Consider the following 26,394-nt stretch of genomic DNA (forward strand, 5'->3'; position numbering starts at 1 on the left):
ATTTTTTACTTCGTTGAACTTCAGATCACTGACATACACTGATTGCTGATGGTCCTCCAGATGTAATCTCCCCACTGTGAAGAGGTCTTAGTTAGACGTTGTCTTGACCATGTCAGGCGTGCAGCATTTCGTTGACGTCGCAGCATTATAGGACGTTGTGATCGGATGTTATGCACCCATATACCACGTGGGTTTATTATCGTTTCAATATCTGGGGTTAATATTTTTTGTGAATGACCTCTCAAGGGTCTGGTTACCGCCCTAGGGGATTATATGATAATAACTACCTAGGTGGTTATCAGAACTCCTCGCTTGGCGGTTATTATTTCACCCCAAATCGATTCCCACGGTGCATGAATCGTTTCGCTTCATATTTGATCAAAGGACAATCTTCAGTTGCAGGGAGACAGTTAATATCATTTTATTGTTACGTCATGGTAGCTGGTGACGCCACAATGATCTGTAACCATTGGGCTTCCTTTTCATTGTAACGATATCTCCCGTGAAGGCTTTTGATGATGAATGGTTTACCGATAAGTGTAGAATGCTAATGTGTAATAGCTATCCGATATTGGCACATGTTAGCGATTCTTTGTGCTATGTGGTCAGTTGAATCAGTGATACGACACAATGCATCAATGACAAGAATAGAAAATGACGTCATTCAGTGTGCATGAGGTCATAATTGATTTGGAAACTTCATCTCAATAAACATTTCTCAACAAACATTTCCAGACAACAAACATTTCCTATGTTTGTTTTCGTTGGAATTTTTATATTTCTGTCGGGTTGGGTTTATGATGTTGTTTGCTTTTTGTATCGTATAAACATATAGAATAACCTACTCGGAATTGCCCCCGTGGACGAATTCCGTAGGTTCCATGCCGAAAGTTTGAGATTAACACAATGTATTAACTTAGGACAGACAATCCATAATTCGGACTTTCAAATAGCATATTTCCTAATTATACAGTCAACATACACAACATACAGCGAATGTCAATCCACAATTTGCTGGACGATGGTTGGGCTTGAGGCGGGTCAGACTGTATGGTTACATAAATATATCGATCCACATGATATACATGTGCGTAGTCAGTCAAAACAAGCATATGTCCTTGTCTATACAATATCTGAGATCCGATAAGTGACTTACTCACTCACACGAAGAAACAGTCATGGAAACTCCCTTGTCTCAATGTCAGTATGAGACTGAAAACATCGCTATAAATTCGAAATATCAAGAAGTATGTTGAACTGTTTCGCAGTTATTTAAAGAAAGTTCAATTCAATAAAATCTGCACAATAGAAGTTGCAATAGCACAGTGTGAATGAACTCTCATGCACGGAAACTGTGTTACAACTGGTCATACATAGTATTTCCTGGTGAATCTGAAACCCGGGGGTGACAACGGAGTCCGAAACAGAATCTTCAAAGGCAGATGCCCCATTGTATTTGGAGTACACCTCGTGAACAATTGTGATGTCACTGCTGCACCGTCCATAAAATTATGTGGACGCAGTAACTGCACGGAATGGTAACACGTTGCAACAGCAAATGCAGATAGGATTTGTTTTCAATCACCTAACCGTCTGTTGACGTTTCTGAACATCCTACTGGCGTCACCGTAAGCACTATTATAGTCACTCATGCATGCAGTTAGGGAACCATCACATAGCATGTAGGCCAGCCAGTAGTGTGTAGTCCGTAACACGTGTATTAATAATCGAACGAGCATTTTCTGCGTCGTTATTACTGCAACACCGCAGTCAGCATCGGCAATGTAAGTACGTTATCACAGGTTGATATGCATGGTAGGTTTATATATATAAACCGGTAACACCCACTTCAATCTCATTCTGTTGAAGCGGACTGTTTTCGAGGGTACCACAAAAACCGTAGCGTGGCAGTATACACAATAAACGAGGACTATCTCTATAAGCATGGGACGAGCAGTGCACTCACCACACTGTCGCTACTGGGGCATATTGTCATCCTGCACTCCACGCTACACGCCAGGCGGGAACTGTTCGGCAGCAGACAACAAGGTATGTTTTCTGCGCACCCAAATAAGAACGTATAGTCTAAATAAGGACGGTGTTTTCATCAGCGTGATAGTAAAGTCACCACAGTGTAAATGCCTCACGAATGGGGGTAAAATTGTGTCACTGAAGGCATAGTTACATCACTGAAGGCACAGTTGTGTCACTGAAGGTATAGTAGTGTCACTGAAGGTATAGTAGTGTCACTGAAGGTATATTTGTGTCACTGAAGGTATATTTGTGTCACTGAAGGTATATTTGTGTCACTGGAGGTATGGTAGTGTCACTGAAAGCATAGTTGTCTCACTGAAGGAATAGTTACATCACTGAAAGCATAGTTGTTTCACTGAAGGCACAGTTGTGACACTGAAGGTACAGTTGTGTCACTGGAGGTATAGTAGTGTCACTGAAGGTATATTTGTGTCTCTGAAGGTATAGTTGTGTCACTGGAGGTATGGTAGTGTCACTGGAGGTAAAGGTGTGTCTCTGAAGGTATAGTTGTGTCTCTGAAGGCATAGGTGTGTCACTGGAGGTATATTTGTGTCTCTGAAGGTATAGTTGTGTCACTGGAGGTATAGTAGTGTCACTGAAAGCATAGTTGTCTCACTGAAGGAATAGTTACATCACTGAAAGCATAGTTGTTTCACTGAAGGCACAGTTGTGACACTGAAGGTACAGTTGTGTCACTGGAGGTATAGTAGTGTCACTGAAGGTAAAGGTGTGTCTCTGAAGGTATAGTTGTGTCTCTGAAGGCATAGGTGTGTCTCTGAAGGTAAAGGTGTGTCACTGAAGGTATAGTTGTGTCACTGAAGGTATATTTGTGTCACTGAAGGTATAGTAGTGTGTCTCTGAAGGCATAGTAGTGTCTCTGAAGGCATAGTAGTGTCTCTGAAGGTATAGTTGTGTCTCTGAAGGCATAGGTGTGTCACTGGAGGTATAGTTGTGTCACTGAAGGTAAAGTAGTGTCACTGGAGGTATAGTTGTGTCTCTGAAGGTATAGTAGTGTCACTGGAGGTATAGTAGTGTCACTGGAGGTATAGTAGTGTCACTGGAGGTATAGTTGTGTCACTGAAGGTATAGTAGTGTCACTGAAGGTATAGTTGTGTCTCTGAAGGTATAGTTGTGTCACTGAAGGCATAGTTCTGTCACTGAAGGTATAGTAGTGTCACTGAAGGTATAGTTGTGTCACTGAAGGTATAGTTGTGTCACTGAAGGCATAGTTGTGTCACTGAAGGCATAGCAGGTAAGGTATAGTTGTGTCACTGAAGGTATAGTTGTGTGTCAGGCATAGTAGTGTCACTGAAGGCACAGTTGTGTCACTAAGGGTATAGTTGTGACCTTGAAGGTATAGTTGTGACCCTGAAGGTATAGTTGTGTCACTGAAGGTATAGTTGTGTCACTAAGGTATAGTAGTGTCTCTGGAGGTATAGTTGTGTCACTGAAGGTATAGTTGTGTTACTGAAGGCATAGTAGTGTCACTGAAGGCATAGTTGTGTCACTAAGGCATAGTTGTGTCATAAGGGTATAGTTGTGACCTTGAAGGTATAGTTGTGTCACTGAAGGCATAGTACTGTCACTGAAGGTATAGTAGTGTCACTAAGGGTATAGTTGTGTCACTGAAGGTATAGTTGTGTCACTGAAGGTATAGTTGTGTCACTCAAGGCATAGTAGTGTCACTAAGGGTATAGTTGTGTCACTGAAGGTATAGTTGTGTCACTGAAGGTATAGTTGTGTCACTCAAGGCATAGTAGTGTCACTGGGAGACACACGTAGCACACATACAGGGAGACACACGTAACACATACAGGGAGACACACGTAGCCACATATTCGGAGACACACGAGCCACATACAGGGAGACACACGAGCCACATACAGGAAGACACACGAGCCACATACAGGGAGACAGACGATCCACATACAGGGAGACACTAGCCACATACAGGGAGACACACGAGCCACACATACAGGGAGACACACGTAGCACACATACAGGGAGACACACGAGCCACATACAGGGAGACACACGAGCCACATACAGGGAGACACTAGCCACATACAGGGAGACACACGAGCCACATACAGGGAGACACACGAGCCACATACAGGGAGACACACTTAGCACACATACAGGGAGACACACGTAGCACACATACAGGGAGACACACGTAGCACACATACAGGGAGACACACGTAGCACACATACAGGGAGACACACGAGCCACATACAGGGAGACACACGTAGCACACATACAGGGTGACACACGTAGCACACATACAGGGAGACACACGTAGCACACATATTAGGAGACACACGAGCCACATATTAGGAGACACACGAGCCACATACAGGGAGACACACGAGCCACATACAGGGAGACACACGTAGCCACATACAGGGAGACACACGAGCCACATACAGGGAGACACACGAGCCACATACAGGGAGACACACGTAGCACACATACAGGGAGACACACGTAGCACACATACAGGGAGACACACGTAGCACACATACAGGGACACACACCACATACAGGAGACACACACAGGGAGACACACGAGCCACACACAGGGAGACACACGAGCACACATACACGGGAGACACAATGAGCCACATATAGACACACAGCACACATACAGGGGAGACACACGTAGCACACATACAGGGAGACACACGTACACACACACAGGGACACACAGCACACATACAGGGGACACACACACAGCACACACACAGGGAGACACACAGAGCACACATACAGGGGAGACACACAGGCACACATACAGGGGAGACACACACACAGCACACATACAGGGAGACACACGTAAGCACACACATACAGGGAGACACACACACATACAGGGAGACACACGACACACACACAGAGACACAGGCCACACAGGGGAGACACACAGACACACAGGGAGACACACAGGCACACACACAGGGGAGACACACACACAGGACACACACAGGAGACACACGACACACACACACAGGAGACACACAGCACACACACAGGGAGACACACAGAGGCACACATACAGGGGAGACACACGAGCACACATACAGGGGACACACACACACACACACAGGACACACACACACAGACACATGACACACACACACACACACACACACACAGGACACACACACACAGGACACACACACACACAGACACACACACACAGGAAGGGAGACACACAGGACACACACAGGGAGACACACACAGACACACACACACAGGGACACACACAGCACACACACACACACACACAGAGGACATACACACAGACACACACACATACACACACACACACACAGACACACACACACACAGGAGACACACACACACACAGGAGACACACAGCACACACACAGGAGACACACACACACAGACACAGACACACACACAGAGACACACAGACACACACACACACACACAGACACACACACACACACACACACACACACACACACACACACACACACACACACACACACACACAGGAGACACACACACACACACACACACACACACAGCACACACACAGGGGACACACACACAGGACACACACACACACACACACACAGACACACACACACACACACACACACACACACACACACAGGAGACACACACACACACACAGACACACGACACACACAGGAGAGGACACACACAGGACACACACAGGGACACACACAAGTGGCACACACACACAGAGACACACACACACACACACAGACACACACACACACAGGGACACACACACACACACACACACACACACACACAGGAGACACACACACAGGACACACACACACACACACACACACAGGGAGACACACAGGAGACACACACACACACACACAGACACACACACAGGAGACACACAGGACACACACACACACACACACAGAGACACACACACACACACACACAGAGACACACACACACACACAGGAAACAGACACACACACACACACACAGACACACACACACACACACAGGACACACACACACACACACACACACAGGACACACACACAGACACACACACACACACACACACACACACACAGGAGACACACACACAGGGAGACACAGCACACAGAGACACACACACACACACACAGAGACACACACAGACACACACAGACAGAGGACACACACAGACACACAGACACACAGACACACACACACACACACAGGACACACACACACACACACAGGACACACACACACACAGGGGACACACACACACACACACAGGACACACACACACAGACACACACACACAGACACATGGGAGACACACAGGACACACACACACACACACGGACACACACACACACAGACACACACACACACACAGGGGACACACACACACACACACACAGACACACAGCACCACAGAGAGACACACACACACACACACAGGAGACACACACAGCACACACACAGGAGACACACACACACACACACAGGACACACAGACACACAGACACACACACAGGGAGACACACACACACACACAGGAGACACACAGAGGAGACACAGGGACACACACACAGACACACACAGGACACACACAGACACACACACAGGAGACACACACACACACACACAGGAGACACACACACACACAGGAGACACACGGAGACACACAGGAGACACACACACAGACACACACACAGGGAGACACACAGAGACACACACAGGGAGACACACACACAGACACACACACACACACACACACACAGGACACACACAGGAGAGACACACACACACACACAGGGAGACACACACAGCACACACACACAGGGACACACACAGGAGACACACACACAGCCACACACAGGGACACACACACACACACAGAGAGACACACAGCCACATACAGGGAGACACACACATTAGCACACACACAGGGAGACACACGTAGACACACATACAGGGAGACACACGAGCACACATACAGGGAGACACACACATGAGCACACACACACAGGGAGACACACAGGCACACATACAGGGGAGACACACACAGCACACATACAGGGGAGACACACGTAGCACACATACAGGGAGACACACGAGCACACATACAGGGAGACACACGAGCACATACAGGGAGACACACACATACAGGGAGACACACACATACAGGGAGAGACACAGTAGCACACATACAGGGAGACACACAGGCACACACAGGGAGACACACGTAGCACACATACAGGGAGACACACGAGCACATACAGGGAGACACACACATACAGGGAGACACACACACAGGGGGAGACACACGTAGCACACAGGGACAGGGGAGACACACAGGCACATACAGGGAGACACATAGCACACATACAGGGAGACACACGTAGCACACATACAGGGGAGACACACGTAGCACACATACAGGGAGACACACAGCCACATACAGGGAGACACACAGGCCACATACAGGGAGGGACACACGTAGCCACACACACAGGGAGACACACGAGCCACATACAGGGGAGACACACATACACAGGGAGAGAGCACACACAGGGAGACACACAGAGAGACACACAGGGAGACACACATACATACAGGAGACACACGTAGCACACATACAGGGAGACACACGTAGCACACATACAGGGAGACACACGTAGCACACATACATACAGGGAGACACACGTAGCACACATACAGGGGACACACGTAGCCACATACATGGGGGACACACGAGCACATACAGGGAGACACACGTAGCACACACACAGGGAGACACACGTAGCCACATACAGGGAGACACACGTAGCACACATACAGGGAGACACACAGCCACATACAGGGAGACACACGTAGCACACATACAGGGAGACACACGAGCACACATACAGGGAGACACACGTAGCACACATACAGGGAGACACACGTAGCCACATACAGGGGAGACACACAGACACACATACAGGGAGACACACGAGCACACATACAGGAGACACACGTAGCACACACATACAGGGACACACGTAGCACACAGGGAGCACACATACAGGGGAGAGACACACACATACAGGAGACACACACACATACAGGGAGACACACGTAGCACACACAGGGAGACACACGTAGCACACATACAGGGGAGACACACAGGGTAGCACATACAGGGGAGACACACGAGCCACATACATACAGGGAGACACACGTAGCACACATACAGGGAGACACACGAGCACACACATACAGGGAGACACACGAGCCACATACAGGGAGACACACGAGCACACATACAGGGAGACACACACACATAGCAGACATACAGGGAGACACACGTACACACACACATACAGGGGAGACACACGTAGCACACATACAGGGAGACACACACAGCACACATACAGGGGAGACACACGTAGCCACATACAGGGGAGACACACGTAGCACACATACAGGGGAGACACACGTAGCACACATACAGGGGAGACACACGTAGCACACATACAGGGAGACACACAGCACACATACAGGGAGACACACGTAGCACACATACAGGGAGACACACATTAGCACACATACAGGAGACACACGAGCCACACACAACACTAGCACACACAGGGACACACACATGAGACACACACACATACAGGGGAGACACACACAGGGACACACACAGGGAGACACACGTAGCAGCACATACAGGGGAGACACACGTAGCACACAGGGGACACACATAGGAGACACACACAGCACACATACAGGGAGACACACGTAGCACACATACAGGGAGACACACGTAGCACACATACAGGGAGAGACACACAGTAGCACACACACAGGGAGACACGTACACACATACAGGGACACACGAGCACACACAGGGAGACACACACACAGGAGACACACACAGCACACATAGGGAGACACACGTAGCACACACACAGGAGACACACACAGAGCACACATACAGGGAGACACACAGCACACACACAGGAGACACAGCCACATACAGGAGAGACACACGTAGCACACACACACAGGGGACACACACAGCACACACAGAGAGACACACACACACACAGGGAGGGAGACACACAGCACACACACAGGGAGACACACACAGCACACATACACACACACACACACACACACACATGGGAGACACACAGCACACACACAGACACACACACACACACACAGTGGAGACACACGGCACACACAGGAGACACACACACACACAGGAGACACACACAGAGGAGACACACACAGACACACAGGAGACACAGACACACACACACAGACACACACACACAGGAGACACACACACAGCACACACAGAGGACACACACACACACACACACACACAGACACACACACACACACACACAGACACACACACACACACACACAGACACAGACACACACACACACAGGACACACACAGCACACATACAGGGGAGACACACACAGGCACACACACAGGGAGACACACACACACACACACACACACACAGGACACACACACAGACACACACACAGACACACACACACAGGAGACACACACACACAGGAGACACACACAGCACACACACAGGAGACACACAGACACACACAGGGAGACACACACAGACACACACACACACAGACACACACACACACACACAGGGGAGACACACAGCACACACAGGAGACACACACACAGCACACACACACAGAGACACACAGCACACACACAGGGAGACACACACACACAGGAGACACACACACAGGGGAGACACACAGCACACACACAGGGGAGACACACACACAGCACACATACAGGGGAGACACACAGTAGCACACACACAGGGAGACACACACACACACACACAGGGAGACACACACACACACACAGGGAGACACACACAGCACACATACAGGGAGACACACACAGCACACATACAGGGGAGACACACGTAGCACACACACAGGGAGACACACACACAGGACACACAGGGAGACACACACACACATAGCACACGGACACACACGAGCCACATACAGGGAGACACACGTAGCACACATACAGGGAGACACACGTAGCCACATACAGGGGAGACACAGGGAGCACACACACACAGGGAGACACACACACACATAGACACACACATACAGGGAGGCACACGTAGCACACATACAGGAGACACACTAGCCACATACAGGGGAGACACACGTAGCACACAGGGAGGGAGACACACGGGAGCACACAGGCACATACAGGGGAGACACACGTAGCACACATACAGGGGAGACACACGTAGCACACATACAGGGAGACACACGTAGCACACATACAGGGAGACACACGTAGCACACATACAGGGAGACACACAGCCAGCATACATACAGGGAGACACACAGTAGCATACATACAGGGAGAGACACACGTAGCACACATACAGGGGAGACACACATACAGGGGAGACACATAGTACAGGGGAGACACAGGAGCCACACATACAGGGAGACACTCAACGTGTTCAGCCCATTTTTTGTGTCCCCCGCCGTGATATTGCTGGAATATTGTTTGAAGCTGCATAAAACCATCCTCACTCATCGGGGTACAATGCTTCGACCATATCAGTGGTTATACCTTTTCTCGGACGGGCGTATCCGTACCAAACACGATTGAAAACCTAGAAATTCAAACCGTGCAAGTTAACAAATGCCGCGTTGTGTTTTTTCAAACCAAATGAAACTTGAGCCGAAAAATACGAAATCTTTAAGTCTGCCCTTTTACCTGAAATTTCTCAGTGAAATTGTAGACGAGATACTCTTTAGGGGGGGGTGGCGGTTGGTTGTCTGCCTTTGCTTTCATTGCCTTTACACACTAAAAACAGCTGGATACGTGCCGCTTCTGTGTGGTATGGCCTTGTGGACTAGGTAAACAAGCAGGTACTGGAGCTCAGCCTGCACAGTACACAGTTTAAACAGGTCATCGAGACTTCAGTTTGGAGCAGCTTGTTCCATGGGTGGCGGGGTAGTTGGGTGGGTAAAGTGTTCTTGATTCTAGGTTTGATCCCCGAGATGGGTTAAGTACTGTGGCACTTGACTATGTGTATAACACATAGGTCACAAATCAGGTGAACTAGCCTGGTCGGTGGGGAGAGTAGGTGGATGGGTAACGTGTCCAGTAGCTTAAATCCTTGAGGTTTCTTGGGATTCGGTCCAGCTCAACAATGTAGCATATGTGATGATTCCCTTTTGTTAATGACTTTATTTAAGTTGGGCCTATGTTCACTCAGTTTTCAATCGGTACCCAATGGGATGCGGTGATAATGAGACTGGTGACCCTTTTGTGTCTCATTATCAATATGGTTGTTGCTTCTGTTGTTATGTGAGGCCCTTTTGTGGTGTATTGCTGTATTATTGCTTAAAGGGATGTAATACGCCGTTTTATATTCCATCTGGGAATATTTAAGCCTGAACGTTCCATTTCAGATGTGACATTAAAAAAAGCCCTGGACGATTTCCGAGTGGACCAACGGTAACAATTCTTCAGTATCGTAGGAATCCACGAATTCCCGTTGGCCATGGAGAGAAATACGTTAACTGTATGGATGATAATAGCCGTTCTCTGGCAAGGTGCCTGGTCATGCCCATGGCCGTGTACATGTCATCATAACATCAAAGGGGAGGTAACTGTCGACTGCTCAAACAAGAACCTGACCTCGGTGCCTCAAGACATCCCAATAACAACCCAGCATCTGGATCTTAAACACAACAACATCACTATCTTAGAGAACAACACGTTCCTCGAGTTATCTCTCCTACGTGACCTTGACCTATCCTTCAATTCGCTAACTCAACTTGAAAGGAGTGCCCTGCATGGTCTTGGGTCATTGGAGCGTTTATACTTGGCAAGTAACCACTTGCACCTCAACAATGACTCATATCCAGTCGGTGTCTTCTCGGAGTTGACGAAGCTGCAGGTACTAGATATTCAGAACAATACTGATGACGCCACATTGGCACGAGCTACAAACTACCCTGACTTGACGGGTCTCGTGGCGCTCCGGGTTTTCCGTTCAGACTCGATTTTCACACTTCATTTTGGGAAGGCTTTTCAAACAGTTGTAAATCTTCAAGAACTTGATTTTAGCGGGTTTGCTGGCTACTGCTATATGTATAATATCACTGAAAACATGTTTGAAAACATCAACACCAGCCATCCGCTGAAACTGAACATTTCCGAATGTGGTATAGCGCATATACATCCTCGGGCATTCAACGCATTGCCAACGTTAGAAGTATTAGACTTGACTGATAACGGCCGTTTTCGTTTTCCAAATTTAATGATTGCTTCTGAGAGTTTCATAAACACGTCCTTAAAGGTTCTTATGGTAAACACAATCAACAGGGGAGAGTTCATGACCTTATATGGTCAATATTTCCAGCATCTTCGCAAGACCAGGCTCACCTCACTTACTCTTGACCACAACTGGGTTACATGTTTGGACGAAAGGGCAATGTTAAACCTACCACGAACAATCAGATATCTGTCAATCAAGGGCAATAAACTAATAGATGCCAACTTCCTCCTAGGAATTATCTTACTACCAAATATAGAGTTCCTGGATATGGGACATCAAGTAATCAATTCACGGACGGAGAAACGCAAGACGTTCTCCATGGCCAAGCTGTCAACGACTTCAGAATATTGTCACAGTGGCACAATACACACGGGTATCGACAGTCCAAGAACTATCAAACCGACCCGACACAAAGCAGACAGAGCCATAGAATACTTCAACATGTCCAGTGATTCAAAGGGTCCTTGTGACGACGACGACGATGTAGATGCAATGTACGGCTATGGTATTCACATAGTCATCATACCATTGCCCCCAACTCTTCATACCCTGAGAGCAGACTTCATACGATTGGGATACACATTACCAAATCTCACATTCACGTCAAGCAATTCCCTTCGGTCTCTTAACATGTCGACAGATATACTGTATTGCTGGGGTGGTCCTTGGTACGGTCTGCACGATCTGGAGCTATTTGACCTATCATCCAACCAGTGCAATGATGTCAGTCCCATCTTCTTCAAAGACATGGCCAATCTCACGCACCTGTATCTCCATGACAACAATCTGGGATGGTCGCTGGCATTAGATGGACAAGGCGAGATATTCTCATCACAAGCAAATCTACAAATTCTTACCCTTAGCAAAAACCGAATTCGCCAATTACCGAAAACTGTGTTCCGTAATTTAGTGAATTTGGAACAGTTGAAGTTGGATGAAAATTCATTGAACAAGCTCGGAGCAAGAATCGGACATATGACGAAACTGAAATACCTAGATTTATCCAGAAATGAACTTGTAACGCTGGATACCCATATGCTTCAGGATCTGGATGAAATAGCCGCTTTTACCAACATCACCATCGACATATCGGACAACCCATCACTTGAATGCAACTGTGGCAACCTAGAGTTTGTGACCTGGAGTCTACGTACCAACGTCAGAATCCGGTCTGTTAGAAATAACTTGTGTTTCATAAGGAATGGTTCATTTATTCCATATGAGCAGTTCGATAACATGGCGAGATCCCTGTGGTTTACGTGCAACGGCCAGACTCTCTTCACTATAGTGTTGAGTTTGTTCATCGTGGTCCTGTTCATCCTAGCGATGGCTAGCGTTGTCTACTACAAACGCTGGAAGTTACGTTATCTTTACTACACTGGTAGGCGGCGCCTCAACCCGTTCTACCCCACAGACTACATTGCGTCCTTCAATAGACTGCGGGATGTCTTTGTGTCCTATGATGAGGATGACATTACTTGGCGCCAGTTTGTACAAGGAGAACTACTCGATAAATTTAAGGAAAATAATATTTCTTGTCTAATCAGTGAGGTTGACTTTCTGTCCGGGAGGAGCACTCGGGAAATCATTGAGCATGCTGTGTTGGGCTCCAAGAAAACTTTGGCGCTGATAACTTCGGACTTCTTCGAAAGCAGAGATCGGGAACTTGAATTCAATATGGCGGTCATGCACGGAATGGAAACGCGACAGGCTGTTGTCATCCCCGTTGCCATGGAGGTGCTGGATGAGGAATCCCTCCCGCCAGAGGTGGCGGTGTTTCTGGAAGCGTATCCATGTCTGCCCTATACAGGGGATGAGGCTTTCTGGGAGGAACTTGTGAGAAGAATAAAACACGACGACCATGCAAATGTCCATAGTTAATAGTATGTGGAAGAGTGCCTTCACCATTTGTATATGGCTGTTAAGTGTTCGTGAAGACAGTACATTTAGCAAACATAAGGTTACCATGTCAATGTCATATTCAGATGTTTGGAACATGCCGACCGTAATCCATTGGCAACACAAATACAAAATGTGTATGTTTAGTTTTGGATTTCGCTTTGCGTTGACTGATCAGGAAGTAGGAGTGAGTGAGTTTAGTTTTACGCCGCATTCAGCAATATTGTAGCCATATGGCAGTGATCTGTAAATAATCGAGGCCGGACAAGACAATCCAGTGATCAACAGCATGAGCACCAATCGACGCAGTTGGAATACGATGACATGTGTCAACCAAGTCAGCGAGCCTTACCACCCGATCCCGTAAGTCTTATTATATGACAAGCATGGGTTACTGACTATCAATTATATAACCCGGATCTTCACTGGTCACAGGAAATAGGGGGATCAGGCTAAAACGGCCCCATGGCAAAACGGCCCCAATTTTGCTTGGCTAAAACGGCCCCAATTTGGCTAAAACGGCCCCAGTGCAAAACGGCCCCGTTGTTGCTAAGTGAAACAGCCAGAGATTGCTTGAAATGACCCCGTACAATTGTGAATACGTGAAATATATTTGAACATTTATATTGACATGTAACATATAGTGAAAACAGAAAAAAGTCCTTACAGTACACTTGCGGCACACACAGCAGTACCATTAACGTGCTTGACCATGTATTTGTTTTCAATTTTAGTGTAATCTGAAGTTACATAATGGGTATTAAATAGAATAACGACACAGACAATAGACTTTCAATGGTTCTAGCATGATACCAACAAGGGAACAGTTCTTAGATATAAAGTCAGCGGCTGATGGGTCCATGGACTTGGCTGCATCTGGTCAAAAGTTGACCCAGCGATAGGTCTCCATCCTTGTAACCTCTCCAGACCTCGAAGATATCTTCCTGTGTAGCTGTGGCAGAGTTGCGCAGGTAGGTTCGAAGTCGGCCTTCTTGAATCATCCGAACTTGCAAGGGCAACAGACTGGCTTCTCTGTGCAATTCAGGGATTAGTCTGTATATGCCAAGGGGCTGGTCGCCAACTTTGGTCTGAGTTTCTCTCGGGTTCTGTTTGCCAACCTGATGAGTGATGTCTGTTTCTGTCGTCCACCTGGCGCCTCTGGGTCAATGTATTTCTGTTGAGCTCTCTCAACGATGGTGATCCCTGATGTATACAGTTCTGTAACAGCTTGGTCTTTTACCTTTTAAAATCATAAAAGAATATATAGTTACTCAATGGGATGAGTAAATAGGTAGCTAACCAATGCAACGAGCTGCTACCGGTAATTAAATCATGATTAGGTTAATCCATTTAATCTCCTTAGGCAATACCGGTAACTAATCAATGCAATTAGCTAAACAAAAGATCATAATCACCTCCACTCTGACCCTAATGGTTGTAAGTTGACCAGGTGTTGGAGGATGACAGTGCCGATGGATGCCACCTTCAAACTTCTCACCAGTCTGTATGACAGAGGCTGAACAGGTGGTGGTGGAATTCCGGACACTACAGCGCCAGTACACTTTAGCTCCATAGGTTTTCTGAAAGTTGTTGTTTGAGTGGAATCAGTGTTAACAATTAACCAATGGTTAAGGACTGAGCTATTGAGTAGCGTTTATATTCAGACATAAAACTATAAAGCATGACTGATACCTTTATGACATAAGGAAATCCATGAGAGTCCACCAGTTTCTGCTTTCCCAAGACTTATGTTGAAATTGCCGAATGTCTGATTCCCACAGATTGACTGGTCATCCTGTGCCATGGATTGTTGCTCTGGTGAACGTGGTTCACATGTGAAGGGAATATCTTCTTTGCTTCTGCATATTTCCTTGTATCTGAGTGCTGAAATCCCTGTGCCGCAAAGACGATGTGTCCATAGTTGACAACCATCACAGCTAATGGCGTGCTGGTTTTTCCGACGGTCTTATTGCAAACCACACAGCGTTGTGTCATTGTGAATGTCCAGTAACCATCTATCCCCATCAATAAATACTGTATATCATTGACACAGAGAACACTATGCCATAGTCTTGAGTTCATAGACTTATATTTTATCATATTCATTTATGTACTATTGCTAATGTTTGTCAAAACACCAGCTCTGTCAGGATTCACTCGACAGAGTCAACTGCTACTTCAATGTTGTTTTAATCTCTGTATGTGTGACTCTATGGTATGGATGTGTTTTAACAATTTGAATTCTGATTCTGAAATCTAATGTTTTATTTGTCAAACTTAGTGCATATTGTTAGACGATCTGTACATTATTCAGTTCGTTTGATTCATATCTTCCACATGTATTATTGGCCTCATGGTCATTTAAACAGAATAAAATCATGAGGGAAATGTCAAAGTTAATTAATTTAATAAGTACATGTAATTGAAAAATATGCGTTTTGATCTATCATTTATGACTAAGGACACACACTGAAATAAAACTGATTATTTTGGGGCCATTTTGGCAAATATGGGGCCGTTTTCACTTGGGGCCGTTTAGTCATGGGGCCATTTCAGCCAAAACATTTGGGGCCGTTTTAGCCAATTTGGGGCCGTTTCGACTTGGGGCCGTTCTGCCTTGGGGCCCAAGAAGCCTTCACTGCACTTTTTCAAGCGAAGATATTATTAACAATCAGTTACAATCCCTTCCAAGTAATACAAGAAGATATAAGGAAACATGTGATCTCAGTATCTGAGAACTCCCTCTTCCTGAAATATATGTTGCAACATCAAGCTTGTTTTGTTTTTGGACTGGAAGATATGAAAATATGTTATTGTATTTCATGCAAGCTTCAAGGTAATGTCGTTGTTGGCGAGGAATTACACATCTTCTATGTCAATGGTTCCTAATCGAAAGAGAGAACATGTTCATTGTGCAATATCTTAATAAATATCACGCAATAAATACTTCCAGTTCTTTCATGCAGAGTAAGAGATTGATATTATGAGGTGCGGTTATACTGTTGTATGTATTTTCGGACGGGGACCTCGTAGTGGATAAAACTGTTTTACACCACCATTTCGTGAATCAGTGCGTGACATTTCTCATTAATCCAGTCGTTTCAACCAGCCAGCTTGTCGCCACAATTAAGGTTCCACTATGGGTTCATTGCTGGTGGTCGGAAGAGTGTCGCTGGCACCGCAACTTCATGTGGGGTTGCATCCCCTAACCGAACCAGGATACGGCGGTCGTGCTCTGAATCCCTGATCAAGGTCCATGCTCTGTCAGCGACATTCCCTTGCTCCTGGGTTATACCATGGCAAGCTGTCTCGTCACGATAGAATTAAAATAAAGGTCAAACAGGCGTTTAAGCTTAATAAACGGCCTGACAAAGAAAGTGTATACAATTGAAAAATGGATTGAGCAAAAATAACAAATGTTATCACAACTCTACAATTCTTAAAAACAGTTGCGGAAACACTGCAGAATGAAAGGTCTAACGCACATCTGTGACACCTGTGTGAAATTCTTTGAATAGCCATTTCTTGCTTGTTTCACTCTAGCCACCATTAAATGTCGCTGGTTACTATTATTGCCCGGCAGGTTATGTCACTTGTGACAAAGGAACATTTACATGGACAGGTAGGTTTAGCTATTAACTTTCATAATGTTTTATTGAATAACATATCAAGCAGCTTTGAAGGATATGGTTATTTTCTAACATTTGGTTGGACTCTTTTGCTTGTTCTGGAAACACACGGCTGGTCACGAAAGGCGATTGAACGTGACAGAAATTGCCGAATTATACATATACTCTTAAAACTGTTGGGGATATTCGGAAATAACTTGCAAAGGGTGGTAGCTTCAAGTAATATTTGTAGTAATGTAGCAATAAGGGACGAAGTGTAAACTGGTTATATCATCACAGCAGATGTTAGGAAGGCCAACGATTTGGAAGGACGATAGCGGTAAGATAGGTTATTTCCCAAACGACACCGTCGCTCCACCAGGCATACTGTGTACGAGTCTCCCAATGGCAATATCATGTTTAGGAACGGTCAACGGGGGTTTGGGAAGATGGCTGTCCATGGCACTCTGTGGATGTTGTACTGCTGGGGGTGAACATTCACGATCCGTCAGCGCATGCGTTGTATTCCTGACAGACAAAACATCGACCCACGCTCCACAGAAGGGGTTAACATAGAGTGGCGCGATTTCGTCCCGACGGTACTGTCTAGTGACCCGTCCTTGCAGAATGTGGAGTGGGTTTCGGTCAGACATAGTAATGCCACCCAACACCATAACCAATCCACGCCAAATCTGGCATGAGGTCTTGGGTTGGCTTAACGTTGTTTTCGACATCGCCAGTCAAGACCACGCCTATCAAAGGGAGGCAAAGAGAGTCAGGATTCACCTAAACACATGACACGGTGTGGATTACCCTGCAGTTCGAGGTCACAAGAGACTTCTGCTGCATGTCAATAAGATTATTTCTGGCCGTCAAGCATGGCTGGTTGGTTTGTTGTTTAACGCCGCACTCAACAATATTCCAGCGATATGGCGGCGGTATGTAAATATTGGAGTCTGGACCACACAATCCAGTGATCAACAGCATGAGCACCAATCGACGCAGTTGGAATACGATGACATGTGTCAACTAAGTCAGCGAGCCTGACCACCCGATCAAGTTCGTCACCTCTTACAACAAACATGGCTTACCGAAGACCATTTTTAAGCCTGATCTTCAAGAGTCGTGAAGCGAACTAATATTGGAATTGCTGACTTTAGAGTACACTAGATGAACCCCGTCTGGCACTGAGGACAATGCCGCACTGAATCAAAGCAAACAAGTGTCGTCGACACGAGGAGTGATGCTCAAGCATTAATGGGCGTTGACCCGATGTAATGTCAGTCACACTGTGGTGGGTGGAGGAAATATCTCCTTACCTACCTTGTGATCACTGGGCAAACTGGGAATGTCCGTATCTTCTTGTGATGGGCGGGGCAACCCTCTCCGTGTGGCGGGAGGGGCAGCCATGCTTTGTCTCTATCTCGGGCAAGCTAATTTGCTAATCATATCAGTGTCGTGGGCGTGGCAACCATGTCAGCGCTAAAGGCGTGCTAGTCGCATCAATATTGTTAATGTGGCCATCATGTCCGTTTGACGGTAAGCATAAAAATATTGGGAATCTGAAAGAAAAATTGGCAGCCATCTTGGATTCCCTGTGTTAACGTTATATTTAAGAAATACACTTCGCTCTACCACCATGTATAGTGTAATAAAACACACTTTTGCCCTGAACTATTATAGTTAAAGCACGAGGACGCTTGCGTCCGAGTGCTTTAACGTTATAATAGTTCAGGGCGAAAGTGTGTTTTATTACACTATACATGGTGGTAGGGCGAAGTGTATTTCTTTTCTAAGATGCCAAATTTAATACTTTCTAAAGATAATTACGATTCATTTAAGGCAGAAAACAAACGACGGTGTCGGTGACCTAAATTAAGAATCCTCGCACAGGGCTAACTGGCGCGCTGTTCTATTGATGTGTCTGCCCCCTACGTTAAGACGAACGTTACCAGAAAAAACAAATGATAACAGTTTGATGACGGTTTACGTTCGGATTAAATATCTTCTCTGAATTATTTTAATTACATCTGTCATTAACGTAAACCATATGGGGCAATATGAACGTTGCATTTCTACTACCAGCGTAAGTTTAGATCAGTACATCCAGAGGAAGTTGAGTAGTCAAGCGACATTCCACAATTGCATTGTGGGAATGTAAACATTACGAACGTTACCGTGTCGCTGAAAACTTGTGAGTCGAAATGACACATTTTAACCGTCGTAAAACATAAACGTAATGTTTCCACCAGTGATGTTAGCTGCGTGAAGCAACAGCAAACCAAGAAACTGGATGCAACGGTGTAGTTTACTGTAGGAGGCCGTACGAGGCGATGACAACTGACATGCATCGTGACGTCGCTTACATTGTGACGTAATGTAAAATGGTTCGATTACGAGGGGGCACACTAGAATGGCGCAGTGACGGGATAACGTCATTCAATTGTTACGTCATCAAAAAACTATACCTTTATTGTCTGATAATGTATTTTTTTCGATTGTTCTAACCGCTAGGCATCTTAGAATCTAATTCGATAATGTCATATAAAACGCTATATAAAAGCTAAATATTGTGTATCTGTCACTTTCACTCAGTACTGTAATTTTTTGTGTGGAGACCTCCGCTCAACACAGCGAAAGATACAGTGTGAGTATCTAATATCCTAAAATTAATTTGTACGTACTTGGCTGAAAGGTCTGTTATGTGCCCAAAAAAACCTTTCCTGACCTGATATATGACACAGTTTGCATGTTATCCCAGGATAAGGTTTGACTAAACCTTATACCAAAATTTAATGATAAATATGATACCACTTTTCACCTCTTGAGATAATACAGCATTCTTAAAAGCATCCACTTTAATCAATAAATCCAAGTTACATTCGTCATTTCTGAGCTACTTCGATTTAATGCGTCATATAGAAGCCGGATCAAGTCTACATGCGGAATGTCAAAGCTCGTTACTCACCTGCCAGGTATGCTATGCGCATCTGCGCATGCGTCAAAGGTATGTACTACTTTCTTAACGATACTTGTAAAGGCTTCCAAATGAGATTGATTGTCATTTTTAATCAACATAAATATATCATAAATAACAAAAAGATATGTTTTACTTAGATATCAGTTTAAATTGATATTAATTTTTTATGATGAATCAGAGTTGCAGATAACACTGGGTAGGACACTGATGTGACCATGGAATACGTCGCACGGCACTCACTTTGATACATGCTACTTCAAAACACATTTCCGCTTCTACCTGAATATTTCAGGTAAATTATCTTTGGTATTCGGGTATCGAATCTACACTTTGGTCAAAAACACGGGTAAGCAAATAGTTTTAGGCATTAGTTTAACTGTAAACGCGCCGTTCTGACGTACATGCTGATCGATATAATTTATAAACAAGCACCTGTGCGGGATCTCTGTTTTGGCTGTTTACCTTTACCGGAAATAACTCTGCTAGAGATTAAGTTCAGTGGGAAAGATCAAAATTAACAAAACCACAAAGATTAGATTTTGTCGGAAAATTACTTGATTCATGTAGTTTGGTTTAGCCAGTGTTTGATTAAGAAAGATACGAAATCTCAACTTTGGATGGGTGTAATATCAACACCCTATCACTGACAACTGGTTTAATGATCAAGTTTATATATGAAATGGCATGCTGATTTGCAATGAAAATTTAAACTTTGGGAGCAAACTGACCCATTTGTGATTTTATGCAACTACTTACAAATACTTTGTTCTCTGAAGCGTTCAAACGCTTCCATAAACAAGTTCCTCGCTCCAGTTCTTGTGCCACTTGTTTATGTAAAGACAATGCGATTAATGAAATGGTATCCAACTGTGAATATGGTCTCTTACCAACTTTCGAGAAAAGATTGTTCTTGTAACCCTTCCAGGCACTAACCCAAAAGGTGTGGTATGGTAGCCAAGTGGTTAAAAGGGTTTGCACTTCACAATGAAGACCCGGGTTTGAATCTCCACATGGGTACAATGCGTGATATTGCTAAACATGCTAAAAGCAGCGTGAAGACATACTCACTAACCATAAAGCAATAAGAGACGGCCTGTGTTAATATTGTTTATCGGCATGCTCAGTGGGCTGACACTTAGTTCAGGCGAGTCGAATCAGTATCACAATCACACGCATGTATCGTATGTGCAAATCTTGAAAACAACAATTAACCCCATCATACATCACACCACTGTCTAGTAAGCTAATCAGAAATTAACTTTTGATATTTTTTGGATAGAACATGAATCAAATTTGAATCGTATAGTAAATAAAAGTTTTGCAGGTCATGTTTTGCCCTTGTAAACAGTAATTTGATTGGATGTGAATGTGAACTGTTATACTACCGACTATGTTACTCTCCGTCTCATTGTTGGCAGACGGATCGAACTAGGATGGGCAAAAGAAGTTATTCATATTCTTTTGGAGTGCAGATAAGTTTATAAAACCAGAAAAGAATATTGCTGACAAATGCACAAAGAGGCACAAACAATATGACCATGAAACGCACGAGGGAAACTTTCTTGTGAAATGGACAACAGATTTTCAGTGACTACTGACTGACTGAGTTTGGTTTTACGCCGCTTTTAGCAATATTCTAGCAACATCACGGCGGGGGACACCAGAAATGGGCTTCACACATAGTACCCATGTGGGGATTCAAACCCGGGTTTTACTCGTGGCGAATAACGCTTTAACCACTAGGCTACCCCACCGCCCCTTTCAGTGACTAATCTCAGACAGTTCACTGATGTTTCACTATATATGGTGCCTGTTACAGACCTCTTCCCCTTATTGATTAACCTTCCTTTCCTGTTTTGAAATACTTAAAATTAACTGAGGACCAGCAATCTTTGCTGTGGACAGTGTAAGTGGAAAAGTATCTTCCCCCAACTGGCTAGTTTGAATTTTGACTTCTGTCATTCATCGGTGCTAGGGCAGTGGTGTAACCTGATGGTTAATGTGTTTGCTCATCCTCGAGTTTGATTTCCCATTTTGGTACAATGTGTGAAGCCAATTTCTGTTGTCCCTCACCATAATACTGCTGGAATATTGCTAAAGCAGCATAAACACTCACTCACTTACTGGGGTACCGCATGATATAAAACTGGATGCGTTTGGGTAACTAGCTTTTGTTATCTAGTAAATATACATAATAAGATGGAAATGTGTTTGTCATATCTACTTTACTGCATTTTTTATAGATACTGTCTGAATAATCATCATGTCACATGGGTACCCGGCCGGGTACCTCAATTCTCGCGGCGACAGCTGGTCGGAGGCAGGAAGCGAGATGGAGATGAACCGCTACCCATCACAACATAGCATGGCAAGCTATGGGCCATCTAGCTACTCCTATGTGTCTGGGAGCAGGAAGAGTCTGTACTCCACCTACACCAGTTATGCCCCTTCGCAAATCTCCTACATGTTGCCCATCGTCACCAAGCAACCAAACCCAGAGAAGAAACCTGCAGACCACTGGGGCTTTGCTTTCTGCTCACTCTTCATCAACCCTTTGTTTGGAATCTTCGCTATCCTCCTGTCAGGTAAGTAATGGGTTATATATGGTAGATTGTATGTATGATAGAGCAGCAGCCAAGGCAGCATACAATAAAGCGGATCTGACAGTAGGCCAAGGCAGTATACCATGGCTGAGCTGACCAAGAGCTGATTGTAGGCCAAGGATAGGATACCATGATACCATGGCTACAGAGCTGATTGTAGGCCAAGGCAGGATACAATAAAGCAGATCAGGCAGGATACCATGGCTACAGAGCTGATTGTAGGCCAAGGCAGGATACCATGGCTACAGAGCTGATTGTAGGCCATACCATGGCTACAGAGCTGATTGTAGGCCAAGGCAGGATACCATGGCTACAGAGCTGATTGTAGGCCAAGGCAGGATACCATGGCTACAGAGCTGATTGTAGGCCAAGGCAGGATACCATGGCTACAGAGCTGATTGTAGGCCAAGGCAGGATACCATGGCTACCGAGCTGATTGTAGGCCAAGGCAGGATACTGGCTACTGATGATTGTAGGCCAGGAAGGATACCATGGCTGCCCAAGGGCAGGATACCATGGCTGTAGAGCTGATTGTAGGCCAGGAGGCAGCTGATAAGCTGATTGTAGGCCAAGGCAGGATATCATGGCTACAGAGCTGATTGTAGACCAAGGCAGGATACCATGGCTACAGAGCTGATTGTAGGCCAAGGGAGGATGGTATAGCTGTACGGCTAATACTTGTGACATGTATAACATGACAGTTATGATTATATTCTTCTACTTACAGAACAGTCAAAGGTCTACTTCAGTCGACTGGATTATGTGAAGGCATCAAAGTATGGGTCCTACGCCAAGGGTGTTGCGGCTGCAGGGATTGTGTCCATGTTCGTGCTGTTGATTCTCATCCTGGCCCTTGTCCTCAATGAATACTTCAAGTACAGATACTGACCAACTCTCCAGCATGTCAGCACCCGAGGTGATAGTCCATTCAAGAACCAACCAATCAAGCCACCTGTGCCTCAATGTCAGCCTACAGCAACATTAAGACATATCATATAACAAAACAATTTTCAGGAGACATAGTAGATTACTACCATGCTCAGGTGTCAGGCCTTACTTCGTGTTATTCTGAAACTCACTTATCCAAATTACAATACCAGTCACAGACAATGGTGTTTAATGTATGTGAGGGATTTTTAATTGTTCTCTTGAAACATAGAGAAAGGTTTTAGCCAAGATGTGTAAATATGCCAATCTCACTTTAATGGAATTACTAATTTAGATCAACATTATTTCCTGTACATAGGCATGTATTGAAGATGATTACTATATACAGTTGGTATATTGTTCTCATGAATTTTCAGATGTACATTCCGATCATATACTTGTATATGTAGTATATATTCCCAGTATACATGGCTGTAGTAGACAGTTTAGCAAAATGTGTTTTCACAAGACCTTCACTAAATGTCTTTTTCCTAAACTGAACGAAATTACTTATTTTTGGGGACATTTGTACCCAAGTTGTAATATGATTAATATATAGGAATACAGACTTATACATTTAAGAGTTGAAAGGATATTGTAAGATCATTTACATTCCATAAAAAAAATGTATTTGAGACACAAATATACAATAATTTCATCAATGTAGTTTCACATTATGCATGTGAATAGTTCCCCCAGCTAGTTCATGGTGCTAATTACAGTAAATACGGTATTGGTAGTGCCATCCCCTTACTTGAAAGTGAAGAATTGGTTCTTATTGCATCTGCCACTGAAACTGAATCTGTCCTGTCTCCATGGAGGACAGATTTATACTCAGCTGGGAGACATCAGGAAGGAGTTATTATTATGTCAACTGATGACACACATACATCAGTTTCATTATTACTCAAAGTTTTATTCAAGATTTTAAAACAACAGATGGGTGTACTTCCATATTATTATTTCTGTGTTTTACATCTTTTTTTAAACATTTCACAACCGATGATTGTGCAAAGGGAGACAACCCAGCTCCACCTGTCGTCACTGACCAAGGATCAGAAGTATGAGGAACAGCCTCGATTATCCAGTGTTATGTTTCTCCTTTCTCTTGTGATGATAATAGAACAGAGATATACGCCACTGGATGAACAAAGTTGTTGGGTCAGTGACTATAGCACTATATGTAAGAACCCATCCCTTTTCATAATGGATAGTGTACAATCTCTTTGGCTAGAGACAAGTTATTTGGACATCCTGGCCTGTTGGTTAATAATGCATCCGTGATGAAAACCTTGATATCATACATTGTATATAGTCATTATCATCCATGGTATTGAGATACTGATTTTTATATAGATACGAATCATAAGTTTCATTCATATATTGTTTAATATTATTACAAATAAACGTAAGATTTTTAACATGTCCGTTTGTCATTTGTAAATGAATGAATGACATGTTTGGGCGGGCATCTGAAGGACGGTCACTGGACATTGGTCAGAGAAGCCACATTATCCTTCAGACTAGCACAGGGCCCTGTTCCTCAAAGCGATCGTAACGCTACGACTGTCGTAAGTCTATGTTAAAGAATGGGAGTTACGATCATCTTAGCGCTACGATCGCTTTGTGGAACGGGGCCCAGGACTGCAAGGGATGACTGGCATTATAAGGTTTGTCAAGGGAAAGAGAGTTTATTTTTGTATGATTTCTTTATTTTTGTTCCATTAATACATAGTTGCACAGCCACATGTATATACTTGTCTATACAAACAAAAGGTGACAAGATGACCAGAATTTAGTAAATTATTTAAGATGTACGTACATTTTTCCTGTGTATTTCGTAAAGTAATAAAAGCTTGTGAGTTCCTCCTGAATCATTTCAAAAAATTTGGTTTGAAATGATTCGGGAGCAACTCACAAGCTTGTAGTTTACAGTTTATAGTTGTAGCACAGCCTTAAAGTCATGTCAATAACCAGC

The 26,394-nt window shown here is 44.7% G+C and overlaps 2 protein-coding genes across 3 annotated transcripts; both read left to right on the forward strand.

Moving 5' to 3' along the window:
* The first annotated feature begins 529 nt into the window (after positions 1 to 529).
* Positions 530 to 14,592, forward strand: LOC124278620 (toll-like receptor 4). Of its 2 annotated transcripts, XM_046714382.1 has the most exons (3): positions 530 to 1,628; positions 1,870 to 2,049; positions 11,528 to 14,592. In XM_046714382.1, the coding sequence occupies exon 3, from the start codon at positions 11,620 to 11,622 to the stop codon at positions 14,278 to 14,280; it is 2,661 nt and encodes an 886-aa protein (XP_046570338.1). In that variant the 5' UTR covers positions 530 to 1,628; positions 1,870 to 2,049; positions 11,528 to 11,619; the 3' UTR covers positions 14,281 to 14,592. The 2 variants fall into 2 exon arrangements, with proteins under 2 accessions (XP_046570338.1, XP_046570337.1); XM_046714381.1 differs by lacking the exon at positions 530 to 1,628 and having other exon boundaries at positions 1,655 to 2,049.
* Positions 14,593 to 21,102: 6,510 nt separating this feature from the next.
* LOC124278621 lies at positions 21,103 to 25,837 on the forward strand. Its single transcript, XM_046714383.1, has 4 exons — positions 21,103 to 21,232; positions 23,130 to 23,471; positions 24,217 to 24,382; positions 24,592 to 25,837. The coding sequence occupies exons 2-3, from the start codon at positions 23,150 to 23,152 to the stop codon at positions 24,375 to 24,377; spliced, it is 483 nt and encodes a 160-aa protein (XP_046570339.1). The 5' UTR covers positions 21,103 to 21,232; positions 23,130 to 23,149; the 3' UTR covers positions 24,378 to 24,382; positions 24,592 to 25,837.
* Positions 25,838 to 26,394: the final 557 nt, after the last annotated feature.

Source organism: Haliotis rubra, unplaced genomic scaffold (genome assembly GCF_003918875.1).
Source record: "Haliotis rubra isolate DU_JTF1 unplaced genomic scaffold, ASM391887v1 Scf24, whole genome shotgun sequence".
NCBI lineage: Eukaryota > Metazoa > Mollusca > Gastropoda > Lepetellida > Haliotidae > Haliotis > Haliotis rubra.

What these genes read in the sequence shown, in the direction of transcription:
- LOC124278620 (XM_046714382.1), top strand. Translation starts at nt 11,620, where the DNA reads ATGGAGAGAAATACGTTAACTGTATGGATGATAATAGCCGTTCTCTGG.
- LOC124278621 (XM_046714383.1), top strand. Translation starts at nt 23,150, where the DNA reads ATGTCACATGGGTACCCGGCCGGGTACCTCAATTCTCGCGGCGACAGC. An exon ending in CTTCGCTATCCTCCTGTCAG is followed by an intron (nt 23,472 to 24,216) that starts GTAAGTAATGGG and finishes TTCTACTTACAG; the next exon opens with AACAGTCAAAGGTCTACTTC.